This window comes from Microcaecilia unicolor, unplaced genomic scaffold (assembly GCF_901765095.1).
Source record: "Microcaecilia unicolor unplaced genomic scaffold, aMicUni1.1, whole genome shotgun sequence".
NCBI lineage: Eukaryota > Metazoa > Chordata > Amphibia > Gymnophiona > Siphonopidae > Microcaecilia > Microcaecilia unicolor.
The window spans coordinates 15,742-29,848 of record NW_021963686.1 but is presented as its reverse complement, the minus strand read 5'-3'; the positions used below and the strand labels follow the sequence as shown (position 1 = coordinate 29,848).

The following is a 14,107-nucleotide window of genomic DNA, read 5'->3' as shown; positions in this document are numbered from 1 at the left end:
ATGGTACACTAGGCAGTTCTCTTGTGAAGAAGTGACAAGGAAGTGACATACACAGTGGAGGCCATGTGACCTAGTAATCTCAATATCTGCCGAGCTGTGACCTGCTGTCTGCTTGTGGCACAAGGAGGAAAGCTCACACCTGCATGGTATCTAGCAGGGCTTCTATGAGCTCCAATAGTTGTACAGGGAGAAGGTGGGACTTGGGGTAGTTTAAAACGAACCCTAGTAGCTCCAGCATCTGAATAGTTCTCTATATAGACTCCTGAGCACCGTCCTTTGATTTGCTCGTCACTAGCCAATCGTCCAGGTAGGGAAACACATGGACTCCCAGCCTGTGTACTGACGCTGTGACTACTGCTAGAGATTTGGTAAAAACAATAGGAGGCCCAACGGCAGAATGCTGTACTGGAAGTGATGTGGCTCCACTTGAAATCTGAGATACTTCCTGTGGCCTGGAAGTATTCAGGTATGCATGTAGGCATCCTTTAAGAACAAACATCATAGCCAATCTTGTTCATGAATCACTGGGAGGATGCCCAGGGAAACCATCCTAAATTTTTCTTTGATCAAATATTTGTTCAGGGCATTTAGGTCTAGGGTGGGGTGCATCTCCCCTGTCTTTTTTGGAACTAGGAAGTAATTGGAATAGAATCCCAGCCCTTCTTCCATTGGTGGAATGTGTTTGACCACATGGGCCTTGAGAAGGACAGAGAATTCCTCTAGAAGTACCTCCTTGTTGCGAGAGAAAATAAAAGTTAATTAGATTGTAAGCTCTGTCGAGCAGGGGCTGCCTCTTCATGTTCAAGTGTACAGCGCTGCATACATCTAGTAGCGCTATAGAAATGATAAGTAGTAGTAGTAGTAGTAAAAGTTGCTGTCGGGGGCAATATGGTAGTCTCTTTCGACAATGAAGAGCGTAACCGAAATGGACTATTTGAAGTACCCACCAGTCAGAAGATATATGGGCCACCTTTCTTGGAAAAAAATTCAGCCTCCTCCAGATGTTCATCTGGCACAGATACTTTTACTGCGGCTACGCTCTGCTGGAGCCAATCAAACACTCATCCCTTGCTTTGAATGGGGGAGTCAGCTAGGCTTTTGGTGCATGCTGCTGAATAGAACAAGCATGCTGGGCTGAACAGTTTGAGCAGGGCTAGAAGGAGTGTACCTACTTTGAGAGTAGTAAGGACCTCGCTTCGACTTGCCCAAAAACCTCCTAGAGGAGAAGGCAGCTCAAGGTGGCCGCTGGGAGACAATGTCAATGATATCAGTATGTTTCTTAATGAGGTCTGTGACCTCTTGCACCTTCTCTCCAAAAAGGATATCTCCACTACAAGTGGCATCTGCCAATCTCTGTTTGACTGCTGGGTCTAAGTCAGAGACATGCAGCCATGAGAGTCTGTGCATCTCTATACTCTGTGCAGAGATCCTGGATGCAACATCAAAGGTATTTCATTCACCCCTGGCCAGAAATTTGTAACAAACCTTCTGCTTCTTGGCCAACTGGTAAAGAGATTTGGCCTGCTCTGGGGAGAGAAAATCTGCCAAATCAGTCGAACTGCTCACCAAGGACCGCAAGTACTCATGTACAGCTGCTAGGACTAGATACAGAACTTAAGCATTGAGGCCTGATACACCTTATGCCCAAATGAGTACAGGGTTCAAGCATCTCTACTTGGGGGTGCTGAGGCGAAGTCTCTGGAACTTCTGGTCCGTGTGAGCACAGATTCCACCACCAGAGGATGATGAGACAACTGCGGCTTATCAAATCCAGGTAAACTCTGAATCCAATACATGGTCTCAATTTTCTTAGGGAGGACTGGGAAACAAAGAGGGGACTCCCAATTCTTCACTTGAACATCACATAACATCTTGTGAAGAGGGACAGTCATAGCCTCTCTAGATGGAAAGTCATAGTCCAGGACCTCGAACATCTCATCCCTGGGCTTGTCCTCCATTTCCAACTTAATTGGGATGGCAGCTGCCTTCAAAAAAGCTGGGAAGAAAAGGCTCTCTAGTGGAGATTTCTGTCTCTCCTCTGGTGGGGAGGGGTCTGATGATATACCATAGACCTACTCTTCCAAGAAGTAGCTTGGATCATCAGAAACCCATAAGCAGTTTGTATCTGAATTAGCAAAAAACTCCTCACAGGAGGGCTGAGACCATGCTTGCCTTGAGTATGAGGAATCATGTCCCTGCCTGGAATGGCACAGAGATGCAGGCTCTACTCTCGAGTCCAGTGAATCTTCCTCCATAATGTCAAGGAAGTACCCATCTTGGCAGCTCTTGATGCAGATACCACACATGGCAGTGGCATCAGTGACCTCACCACAGGCTGAAGATCCTGTGAGGCAGGAGGTAGAGTCATGGCTGGCACAACCACTCCCAATGCACTCTGCTGTCAGAGCCCTGTCAAGTGCTCTTGGAGCATGGCCCTAATCTGCTCATCAAGGGTCAACATCGGTAAAGGCTGGGGCGTTGGTTCATAGACAGCCTGCCAAATTGTTGGTGTTGACTCAGGTACTAAGTCCTGGCGACTTGGAGACCTGCACATAGGCACCTCTTCAATATAGGTGGAGCGCTCCTCCCGGTGATGATGCTTCATGGATACTGATTCTCTCGCTGACTTGTTGCTCCCAACACCATGTGTCGAGAGGGATCAATGCCTGTACTTTTCAGCCTTCAACTGAAGCCAAGCATCAACACCCCTTGGTGCCGACAAGGACAACGTCAGATCCTCCTGTCTCCTTGGTGTCAGATTCAATGCTGATCAGTCCTGGGAGTTCTACACAGTGGCTGGCATCGAAGCACATGGAGACCTACTCAATGCGTGTCCACTCCCAGTGTCTGATAAAAGTCTAGTAGCCACAGGGACTGATGTTCCCCTTTGTTGGTGCAAGCACTGTCAATGATTCAGACCTGGCTCCAAAAATCTTCTGTTTTTGAGCCTCTCTGGATTTCTGTGTTCTTTTTTGCATACGCAAACAAAGAATACAGTTAGTATAATTATGAACTAGCCCCAAACACTGGATACACCAGGAATGGGTGTCTGTCCCAGAGCTGGTCCGATTGCACCGAGCACAGCACTTAAAAGACACTGGGAACCTTCGATGACATGGAAGGGAAAATAGCCATGGCTAAATCAAATGACTGTATGGTGATGTAAAAAGGGGGAAATCACCAAAAATAAAAGGGATAGGACCCAGTGGATGCTCAGGCCTAAGAGGGCCTTGTGCGCCTGAAAAAAAAAATAAAGAAATCTTAAAACAGGGCATAACTCACTAAGATAATAAGGGGAAAAAGAAAGAAACTAAAATCATAAACAAGGGAGCAACATGATAGAGAAACATATTTGTGATGGCCCCCAACTCTAGCCAACTCGGAAGGTACTTGGCTTTTCTTGATGGAGTTATGAGAGTTCCTCTAAGATACATATCTGAGCATTTCTGAAAGGATCAGTTTATTGCTGTATGTTTATACTGTTTTCTATAAGTTTAATGTTCTATAACGCAAGCTGGGAGACATGGTGGGGATGGGGTATCTGGGGATTGTTTTAGATGGATGGGGAGGTGTTCAGGGTTCTTTTCTCTTTAAGATGTACAAACAGGGGAAATGCTGACATGCTGTGGTTTAAAGGAAGGAATGGGGGGAGGAGATGGGAGGGTGTTGAGGATCAAAAGTGAAAGTGGGATAGTAGGGGTTCTTATTTGTGGAGCACCATCCACACAGCCAGAGGCCTCTTTTTGGTTCAATCCAAAAGTTATTTTTGTTTTGTTTTTTTAATTAAGCTAAACAATAACTGATATTCATAGCTCTCTATGTGTGGGGTCTTAACTACCTAGCAAAGCGGCAACTTGTGTTCAAAGAGGTTGTGTGCTTAAAAATGTCAACTGGGCTTATAAAGGAAAAATACATTTTACTAATGTATGAATATTTACTTAGACATTAAAAAAAAATCTCCAGTGTCTATTTAGCCTCCAATAGGTTACAAAGGAACTTCCCATACAAATTAAAGTGGTAATATGAGAAGGGGGGGATGTTATGTATTAAGTCAATCCCTCATCTTCTTCCCTCCATCCTTTACCATTTCCCTCCCATTCTCCTTCCCTTTCACCTATCATATCCTTGTCTACCTTCCCTATTCTAGTTCATTACTTTCTTTTCACATGTCCTTTGTAATGCCTTTCATAATGTAAGTAGTTATGATCATCACAATTTATAATACTGTTCCTACATTTCCTTGTTTTTTTACTGTATTCTTTACCATGTAAGATGCTTTCTTTTACTATGTAAGCCGCACTGGACTTGCTGTATGTGGGAAAGAGTGGGGTACAAATGTAATAAATAAATAAATAAAGTTATGCTAGTCCAAGATAAGCTTAATATATCACTGCTTAGACACATGTAGGACAGATCATTGGTGGGAGGCGATTTCAACTTGATGCTTAACCCTATCAGTGAGTTATGTTCAAGCAGATAAAGAAAATTTGCACCATTTTATAGATCAATGGGGCCTAATTGACAGTTGGAGACAGACCCACCCAGGTGAGAGAGACTCTTTATATTAGTCTAATATCCCTAGTACCTTAACAAGTTTCAATTAAACAGCTGAATAATACTAAAATGCAGACAGCAGTCCAGCAGTGAGAGGGATCCTATCCAGTCTTTTGCACTAAGTTTAACTGTAGTGAGCTGGAAGCGCTAGTGGACGCTCATATAATTGCAGGAGTTTGACAGCCTCTACAGGAGAACCAGGAGTAAGGATGTTTGTGTGGCAGCCACACTACCACAGTTTGCCCGTTTGTTTTATAGTGAGGTGTGAATTTGAAAGATGCTAAGGGGGATCTGGTATTCTCTTCTAAGTAGGGATGTGAACAGGTAAAACAAACTCTGTTCATGTTTGGAAAAGTTGGCTTTTTCCTGATTTTTTTCACTTGTTTATTTTATTTAACAGGTTAAACAATCATTACCTACCTCCCCCCTTCCCAATTTATATTTGAGCCGTTTCCCCCCCAATAAAGGGGGAAAGCTTGTCTTGGTTTATACTCAAATAGGTTTTATTAAGAGTATATACGGTACTACTGTTAGGTTTTAAAATCATGTACATCAACAATGCTAGTTTTTCAACTTTATTTTGCAAAATTTCCAAACCAAGCACATCTCTGAGTACCTGAAGACAAATATCTGTGGCACATTTCCTCAGACTGTGAGAAAAATATTCAAGCCAGCATTAGAAATATGTAGCAAAAGGATGTTAAGTACTTAACACATGGTTAGTGTACGGTAACAGGCTATTATAGAAACACATTAAGATGTTTTGTGGCAGACTCCCTGTTTTGTGCATTAAACTGCGTATACTGAATTTATCCTAATTTTTCATTCAGAGGGCAAGGCATGGGCAGAGAGTAGATGTGGAAGTATTAGCCACATTATATATATATATATATAGATAGATAGATATATAGATAGATATATCACATGCCAACTGGCTTACACAATGATAACATGGGAGTACTTAGTGCTCTCCTAAATAGGAAGCAGTAAGCATTCCTGTGTTGACTCTCTGCAGGTACCATACACTAATGGGTTAAATTAACACACAGCCTGCAATAAAAAATAGAGGGCATGCCCCCAAAAGGTACTGCATTAAATCTGGGCTCTGTGCATGACAAAATCCTGCGCTACAACGTGTGAAGTCCAGATTCTAGAGCACTTTATTAAAAGGGCCCCTAAGCTCTGTGCCACAGATGTTTACTTTTGTGCACAAGCCTTTGCACAACTCCAAATTTTTCAAATTAGACACTTTAATAGAGTAGGAAATAAACCAAACAATGAAATGCGATAGACAGTATATCCTAGAGCAATCAAAAAATGTTAGGGCAATGCTAAATTTTGTGCACAAGTAACAACCCCTCCCCTAAAAAAAAAAAAACAACAACAACAAAAAAGCTGACAATGCCTTTTTGATAAAAAAAAAAAGTGCCCATGTTCAACACTTACTTTGTTAATCTTTCTATAGTCTGCATATGAACATTGGCATGAGTCTTGGCAAGAACAGCTTCCTGCTGTGCACATTTTATACACATGCCACTAACACGATTGGCACAATTTGCTTCCAGAAGGGATTCCTGGTGCTTAAGCCTCAATTTAAGGTCTTCACAACTCTTCTGGGACTCTGCCAATTCCTTCCTAGGATGAAAATGAATCAAACAAATTATGCAGGCTCCAAAGAAAAGATCTATATAATTTTTGCCTTCAGTTTTCATACCGTATTGCAAGGTGATAAATGTTATCACTCAGGCATTAACCAAAAAAAAAAAAATCCTTTCTGCAACACTGTGAATGCAAAATACCATGTTAACATGTACAAAATCTCACTCTGTCATAATGAATCCCTAACCTGACAAACAATTTTCAAATATTATCTTCTATACTTTAATATTATCTTTTACTAATATTAAAGAGCTGTAGTCACTAAACAAATTACATAACAAGAAGCTATCTAAAAGTATACTTATCACTTGCCTTGTTTTAAGTTGTAGGTGCAAACCATATGCCAAAATGAATAATTATAGAATCTTTCACCTCAACATAGGAGACCACACATTTTCTTAGGTTATTTTTTTTTTTGTAATGTCCATGTTTTCAGCTCCAGGACACCCACTTCACGTTGCTTTGCAGAATGATACCAATCAAACAGACCATGTGACTTGGAATCTAGTGCACAATGCAATTTTCTATTTACAGCATCTATGTTCTTAGCTTGTTTCAGTGACAGCTTAAAACAGTTTTTTTAGATGCTAAGTTCTTTTTAGTATGGCTAGAGATTCCAGGTTTGCAAACATATTGTGAGATGCCAAGGGAGGCCCATCCTAATGCTGGAGACTTACCATCACTATGCTGAAGAATTCAGGCCAAAGAGGGAGGTTTCTCTTGCGGGCCCAACCATATCTTAAACCAGCTCTAACATACGAACATTTCATAAGCTGACATTCTAATCAATAAATAGAATACACAAATATTTTTTCTACCTTTGTTGTCTGGTTTCTGCATTATTCTCTCTTCTCTTAACTCTCTTGTTACGGCATTGCTTCTCTCTCCATGTCCATGATTCATCTTCCCTCTGCATACCTATCAGCCCTATTCAGTATCTCTCCTCTGTGCTCCTGCCCCTATGCTCCTGCTATGTTGAGCATCTCCCTTTCTCTGTGTCCTTACTCTTACCCTGCTTATCATCTCTCCTCTGTGTCCATATCTCTCTCTCCTTCTTCCCCATTCCCAGTATATCCTTTCTTTGTCCCTATCTCTCCCCATGTCTAATTTCTTCTCCTCGTTCTTCCTTTCCTCCACATCACTAACCCCCACCCCATGGGGAGGGATGGGGTCACAGAGGGACAATACTGGCCAGGTAGGGGGAGAGAGATAGGGATACAGAGGAATGATGATTGACATATGAAGGGGGATGGGGATACAGAAGGGTGATTCTAGATATGGCAAGAATACAGACACAAAGAAGAGAGATACTTAACATGGTGGGAGGATAGGAGCAGGGTCACAGGAGAAATATTGAACAGGATAATAATGACACAGAGGAAATATGGATGGTGGACACAGAGAGAGAGAAGACATGCCAAATAGACAAAGAAACTCTGGCAAAAGGGTTACTAGAAGACTGAAGAAACGAGAGACTGAGACCAATGATTCTAAAAATTGAATAACAGATGACAAAGATAGAAAAAGAAATTTTATGTTCTGTTTATTGATTAGAATATATATCAGTTTTGGGAATGTACATCTGCCAGTGGTGGTTTTAGACATAGCTGGGGCCACACAAGAAATTAATGGCTTCAGTCTCCAGCTTTGGGATGAGCCACTCTTCGCATCTCTATGAGCAGCAGGACAGCACTGGAAAAGACAGTTAGAGAGTGCATGCACTTGTGTATTTTTCTGTGCAGATATGCCAAGTTAACCAGTTCCAGGCTGGAGATTTTGGTGCAGTCCAGGATTTCTGACCATCTCATTCTGATACATTATGGACTTGTAGAACTAATTTCAATGGGAAGAATCAGGAACTACAAATCCCACACTGCTTTGGGATACAAGTTCAAAAACAGGCTGGTCAAAGTCTCCAACCTGGAACTGGGTAACTTGGCATCTTGGCCTGTCTCTCTGGAGAGGACAGCCTCATATAGTTTCCTTTGAAAATTTAGGATGGAATGAAGTCCACTGGTACAAATGAACCTGAGCACCTACTAAGTGAACAAAAGCTTTCAGCCCAGGGAATTTACCCTGCTATTAAATTATCTGGGCAGATTCCTTTGAAAACTTTCCTAACTGCCTCCACTTTGCCTATATCCTTTCGGAAGGACCTAGAACCTTGGATAGGAGTGGAATAGCCATCTAATTGTTAGAGCACTGGGCTTGACATCCAGGGGAGCCTGGTTCAAATCCCACTGCTGCTCCTTGTGATTGGGCAAGTCACGTAGGGGTCCTTTTACAAAGGCACACTAGCGTTACAGAGCGTGCTAAAAACCAAGCTTGCGTTAAATGCTAGAGATACCATATATTCCTAGGGGCGTCTCCAGCGTTTAGCGTACTCTAATCAGCTACCGCGCCTTTGTAAAAGGCCCTCTTAACCCTCTATTGCATCAGGTATAAAATTAGGACATGGAAGTTACCTAGTATATCTGAATGTAACTCACCTTGAACTACTACAGATAAAGGTGTGAGCAAAATCCAAATGAATAACAACAGTGCAATTCCAGGCACTTGCAGAACAGTCTGCATGCTAATCTAATCTTCATACTCCTCCTATTGTCTCAACAATTCAAAGGAAATTACAAAAAGAATTTAACAAGATCTAATAAGAAATGCATCAATATCATCATTACAACATAAAATAGTGCATAACTAACAAAAAGCTCACTTTAGACTTCCAAAAAAAAGATACTTTTCAGGGCTATACAGAATAAGTCATAAAATTGAATAGATCTAATCTGCAATGGTATATCATTCCAAACTTTTGCACTATGTAAGCAAAGGAATTTTCCAACATTGATTTATAACAAATCTTTTGCATAGATGGATACCCTAGTCTCTTGCTGAAATCCAAGTACACAACATCCAGCGCATGCCTTTTATCTAGTTCTCCGATCACCCAGTCAGATAAATTAATCAGTTTTATTTGGCATGATCTGCTCTGGAAAGCCATGTTAGTCTGGATCTTAAAACCCACTGGATTGTAAAAATGTACTATTTCTTCCTTCAGCAACACCTCGATTACTTTTCCCACCACCAAGCTTATTGGCTTGTAGTTTCCCATTTCTTCTTTATTACCACTTTTGTGAAAAGGGACCAAATCTGCCTTTACTACAAGCACACATTAATGTGTAAACACTTTAGTTGAACTAACCATACGTTTTTACCCATGGCAATGGTGAATTAACTTGCTTACAGACAGAAGCAGCTTCAAAGTCATTTGAATCCTGGTTTCCCTGCTCTCAGGCTTCTCTTCTATATGTGAAGCATAAGAACATAAGCATTGCCATACTGGGATAGGCCGAAGGTCCATCAAGCCCAGTATCCTGTTCCAACAGTGGCCAATCCAGGTCACATATACCTGGCAAGCTCCCAGAACAGCAAAACAGATTTTATGCTGCTTTTATCCTAGAATATGTAGTGAATTTTCACAAGCCCATCCTAATAATGGCTTATGGATTTTTCTTTTAGGAAATTATCCAAACCTTTTTTAAACCTTGCTAAGCTAACTGCTTTTACCATATTCTGAGACAATGAATTCCAGAGTTTGATTACTCGTTGAGTGAAGAAATATTTTCTCCGATTCGTTTTAAGTTTACTACTTAGTAGCTTCTTTGTGTGCCCCCTAGTCCTAGTATTTTTGGAAAAAGTAAACAAGTGATTCAAATCTACTTATTCCACTCCACTCAGTATTTTATAAACCTCTATCATATCTCCTTACAACTATCTCTTCTCCAAGCTGGGGGATCCCTAGCCACTTTAGTCTTTCCTCACAGGGAAGTCAACCCATCCCCTTTATCATTTTGATCACTTTTCTCTGTACCTTTTCTAATTCCACTATATCTTTTTTGAGATGTTGTGACCTGTACTGCACAAAGTATTTGAGGTGCGGTTGCATCGTGGAGCGATACAAAGGCAGTATAACATTCTCAGTTTTGTTTTCCATTCCTTTTCTAATAATTCCTAACATTCTATTTGTTTTCCTAGCAGCCACTGCACATTGAGCAGAGGGTTTCAACATATCATCAACGATGACTCCTAGATCCTTTTCCTGGGCGGTGACTCCTAATGTGAAACCTTGTATCATGTAACTATGGTTAGGATTCCTCTTTCCCACATGCATCACTTTGCACTTACTGATATTGAAAGTCATCTGCTATTTGGAAGCCAAGTCTCCCAAGGTCCTCTTGCAATTTTTCACAATCCTCTTGCAATTTAACAACGTTGAATAACTTTGTGTTTTCATTAATTACCTCACTAGTTATCCCATCTCTATATCATTTATAAATATGTTAAAAAGCAGCAGTCCCAGCATAGACCCCTGGGGAACCTCACCATTGAGAATACTGACCATTTCACCCTACTCTCTGTTATCTATCTTTTAAAAAGTTTTTAATCCACATTAGGACATTGCCTCCTTTCTCATGACTTTCTAATTTGTTCAGGAGTCTTTCATGAGGCACTTTGTCAAATGTCTTCTGAAAATCCAGATACACAATATCGACTGGCTCACCTTTATCCATATGCTTATTCACCCCTTCAAAGAAATGTAGTAGATTGGTGAGGCAAGAACTCCCTTGACTAAATCCATATTGGCTTTGTCTCATTAATCCATGCTTATGTATATGCTCTGTGATATTGCTGTTAATAATAGTCTCAACCATTTTGCTCAGCATTCATTGACATTATACAGTAGTAAATATTTGCTCAACAGTGTACTTTAACTACCATAGATATTTTATTGCTATATGAGGATACATTTTAGACTACTCAGTATATTTATTTATTTATTGGAATTTATTAACCGCCTTTATGAAGAGATTCACCCAAAGCAGTGTATATAATTAAATGGCAAAATAATCCCTCTGCCCCTAAATAAAAGAACAGAATTTTAAATTCAAGCTGACTTTAAAGGACAGAAAAATGCAAAATGGGCTATTGCTCATTTGTAGACTGCCCAGTTATCTAAGAATGTTATGTGATGGGTATTGTGATATTTTAATTTTATGTTATAGATTAATTATCATTGTATTTTGTCTGTTCAGATTTTATGTGTTTTACTTTGCACACCACCTAGAACTGTAGTATGGTTAATAGATATTTTAAATACATAAAGAATTCATTTATTTCTCATTTTATTAAATAATTAATTTTAAAATCACCTTAGAGAGACTACTTGAGATTCCAGAGTTTCAGTCTTTGCTTGATAAAGAAGCTTCAACCTTTCCTTTAAAAATGAACAAAATCAAACATAGAAATTTTATTTAAAAGGTACAAATATTATCTTATGTCACAAACAATTGCTCAAACAAAATCAGCTTCACTTGCTTTCACTAACAATTAAAATCACAGTGTTTACTACTGTTAAATTTCTAAAGACAGTATACAATACCAGCAGCTTTAGTGCTCACTTATATAGCATTAATTCATGTCCAAGAATTATCTTGTAGTAAATAAGTAAGAATTTTGACCTCTTGGTGGAATCAGTTGGTAGTAAGAACACACAAAAAAAGTCTAGTTCTCGGCAAATAAGATGACTATATAAAATTATTGTTACCTCAGATGCTAAATATCATCTATTTAGATTTATATTTAAATAGTTTAGGTGTCTGATATGGTTGGACAACAGTTAATCTGTCCACATCTATGCTGCAAATGTGTATAATTTAGAAAATAGTAAAAATGTAGCTTTGACTGAAAATCAAATTACATATGGCTAATTATAATTTCCAAAATGAACCTCAATGATAACACTGGGAAACAATGCAGACAACTCATAATGATTTGCACTATTTAATGTGTGATTTCAATATTGCTCCTGAGAAAGTCAGCTGGGATGTTTATAAAAACTGACCAGTCTGTAACTACTACTACTTATCATTTTTATAGCGCTACTAGATGTACACAGCACTGTACACTTGAACATGAAGAGACAGTCCCTACTCAAAAGAGATTACAATCTAATTAGGACAAACAGGACAAGTAAGGGATAAGGGAATTAATAAGGTGGGAGAGATAAAACATACAAGGGTACTGTACAAGTGCATGGGTTAGGAGTTAAAAGCAGCATCAAAAAGGTGGGCTTTTAGCCCAGATTTGAAGACTGCCAGAGATGGAATTTGACGCTAAGTCCAATGTGTCCCATAGGTATAAAATAAGGAACACAACTTTTAGTTTGCAATGCCATTAGCACACACTAAGCTTTAGTAAAAGGATCCTTAAATTACTTGATTGTTGCAGAAGCTCTTCATGGACAGCAGGATATAAGACCTCCGAACATGAGCAACGTCACCGATAGAGCCCAGTGTGGGAAATGCTGCTGCAGAAGTTTCTAGAAGCTATTAACAGGCTTACTATGCACCATTCCCCACCTGCAACTGTTGTGCTGAACTGCTTCAGTCCAATTTATAATAGACTAGAGTGCCACAGGAGAGTATGTGAGAACTTGTTATCTTGTCTTTGGAGAAAACCAAGTTATTTACCTGTATCAGGTGTTCTGTGTGAACAGTTACAGCACAAGTCCTTACCACAATGGGACTTCCTAGTAACAGGCTGCCTTCAACTAAAAAGGGGAAAGTACTGCAACTAAAGGCACTGCAATGGACAGATACTAACATTAATTATTTATTTATTTAGTTAGTTATTTTGTGGCAACAAGCCCTTTGAATGTTTTGTCCTTTTTTGTTTTTTTAAAGCAGCCTAGAATTGAAAGAAATAGGCCTAGGAGTTGAATTCTAAACTCAAAACAGATTCTGGAGGACTGACTGGCCAAACCTATAGTCGTTTTTCGTGAGTCCTGTTCCACACAGTAATGAGATGTGAATGTGCAAACAAATGTCCATGTAGTAGCTGATTAAATCTCCTCCATGAATGCTGACCTCAGGTGGGCTACCTTTTCCACCACAGCTCTGACATTACGAGCTGTCATATGAACCTCAAGAGCTAGGCCTGCTGGGACATATGAAGGAAATTGAGTCTGCTAGCCAATTAGAAAGTGTGCATTTGCTGATAGCAGTCACAATCCTGTTTAGGTTGGAAAAAATGAAAGCTGAGTGAACTCTCTAAGGTCTTTTAGTTTCCTTCAGACAGAAAGCTAAAGCTCTCTTGCAATCCAAAGTGTGCAGTGTTATTTCACCTATGTGGGTGTGAAGCCTGAGAAAAAAGTACTGGCAGCACAAGTGACTGGTTAAGATGTAACTCTGACACCAGCTTTGGAAGCCACTTTGGATTAATACACAGAATCACTTTGTTGATGTAAAACTTTGTGTAAGGTAGATCAGTTACTAGATCCTGGAACTCACTAACTCTGTAAGCTGAGGCAACTGCTAGCAAAAACAATACCTTTCAGATCAGGTACTTCATATTGACAGGTTTTCGGTGGTGCAAAAGGAGCTTTCATCAGCAGGGTTAAAATAACATTGAAGTCCAATTACACAGTGAGAGGTTTTAATAAAGCAAGCCCTACATAAAATGAACAATTAAAAGCTGTAGAGAGATGCGGCTAACTTCTAAAGGATGATGATATGTACCAATTGCAGTTTTTTTTTTAATCTAATTCTGACGGATATAAAAGATATTCAAGCAGTTTTCATAGGGGACAGAAAAAAAGATTTAAGGTCTGTCACACCAAACAGCAAACCTCTTCCATTTCAAAACTGTATGACCTCCTAATAGAATCTTTCCTGAAAGCCAAAAGGTCTTCTGATACACTGTCTTTCAGATTTGAAGAAGTCAAATTTACCCTAACATCGTCAAAGCTGTGAGGGCTAGGGACATGATGCTGGGATGTACCATTGTTCCCCAAGCCTCTGCTATCAATGTTAGAGAAAACTCCAACCTCATGAAACTC

The 14,107-nt window shown here is 39.9% G+C and overlaps 1 protein-coding gene across 1 annotated transcript in view; it reads right to left on the bottom strand.

The window, feature by feature from the left end:
* Nucleotides 1-14,107, bottom strand: part of LOC115459569 (serologically defined colon cancer antigen 8 homolog) — a gene marked incomplete at its 5' end in the record, with an annotated part of 15,899 nt that extends 1,792 nt beyond the window's left edge. Inside the window, 3 exons of the mRNA XM_030189379.1 lie at nucleotides 6,001-6,189; nucleotides 11,421-11,485; nucleotides 14,000-14,107. Of these exons, the coding sequence (XP_030045239.1) occupies nucleotides 6,001-6,189; nucleotides 11,421-11,485; nucleotides 14,000-14,107 (362 nt within the window). The remainder of the gene's footprint in view (nucleotides 1-6,000; nucleotides 6,190-11,420; nucleotides 11,486-13,999) is intronic.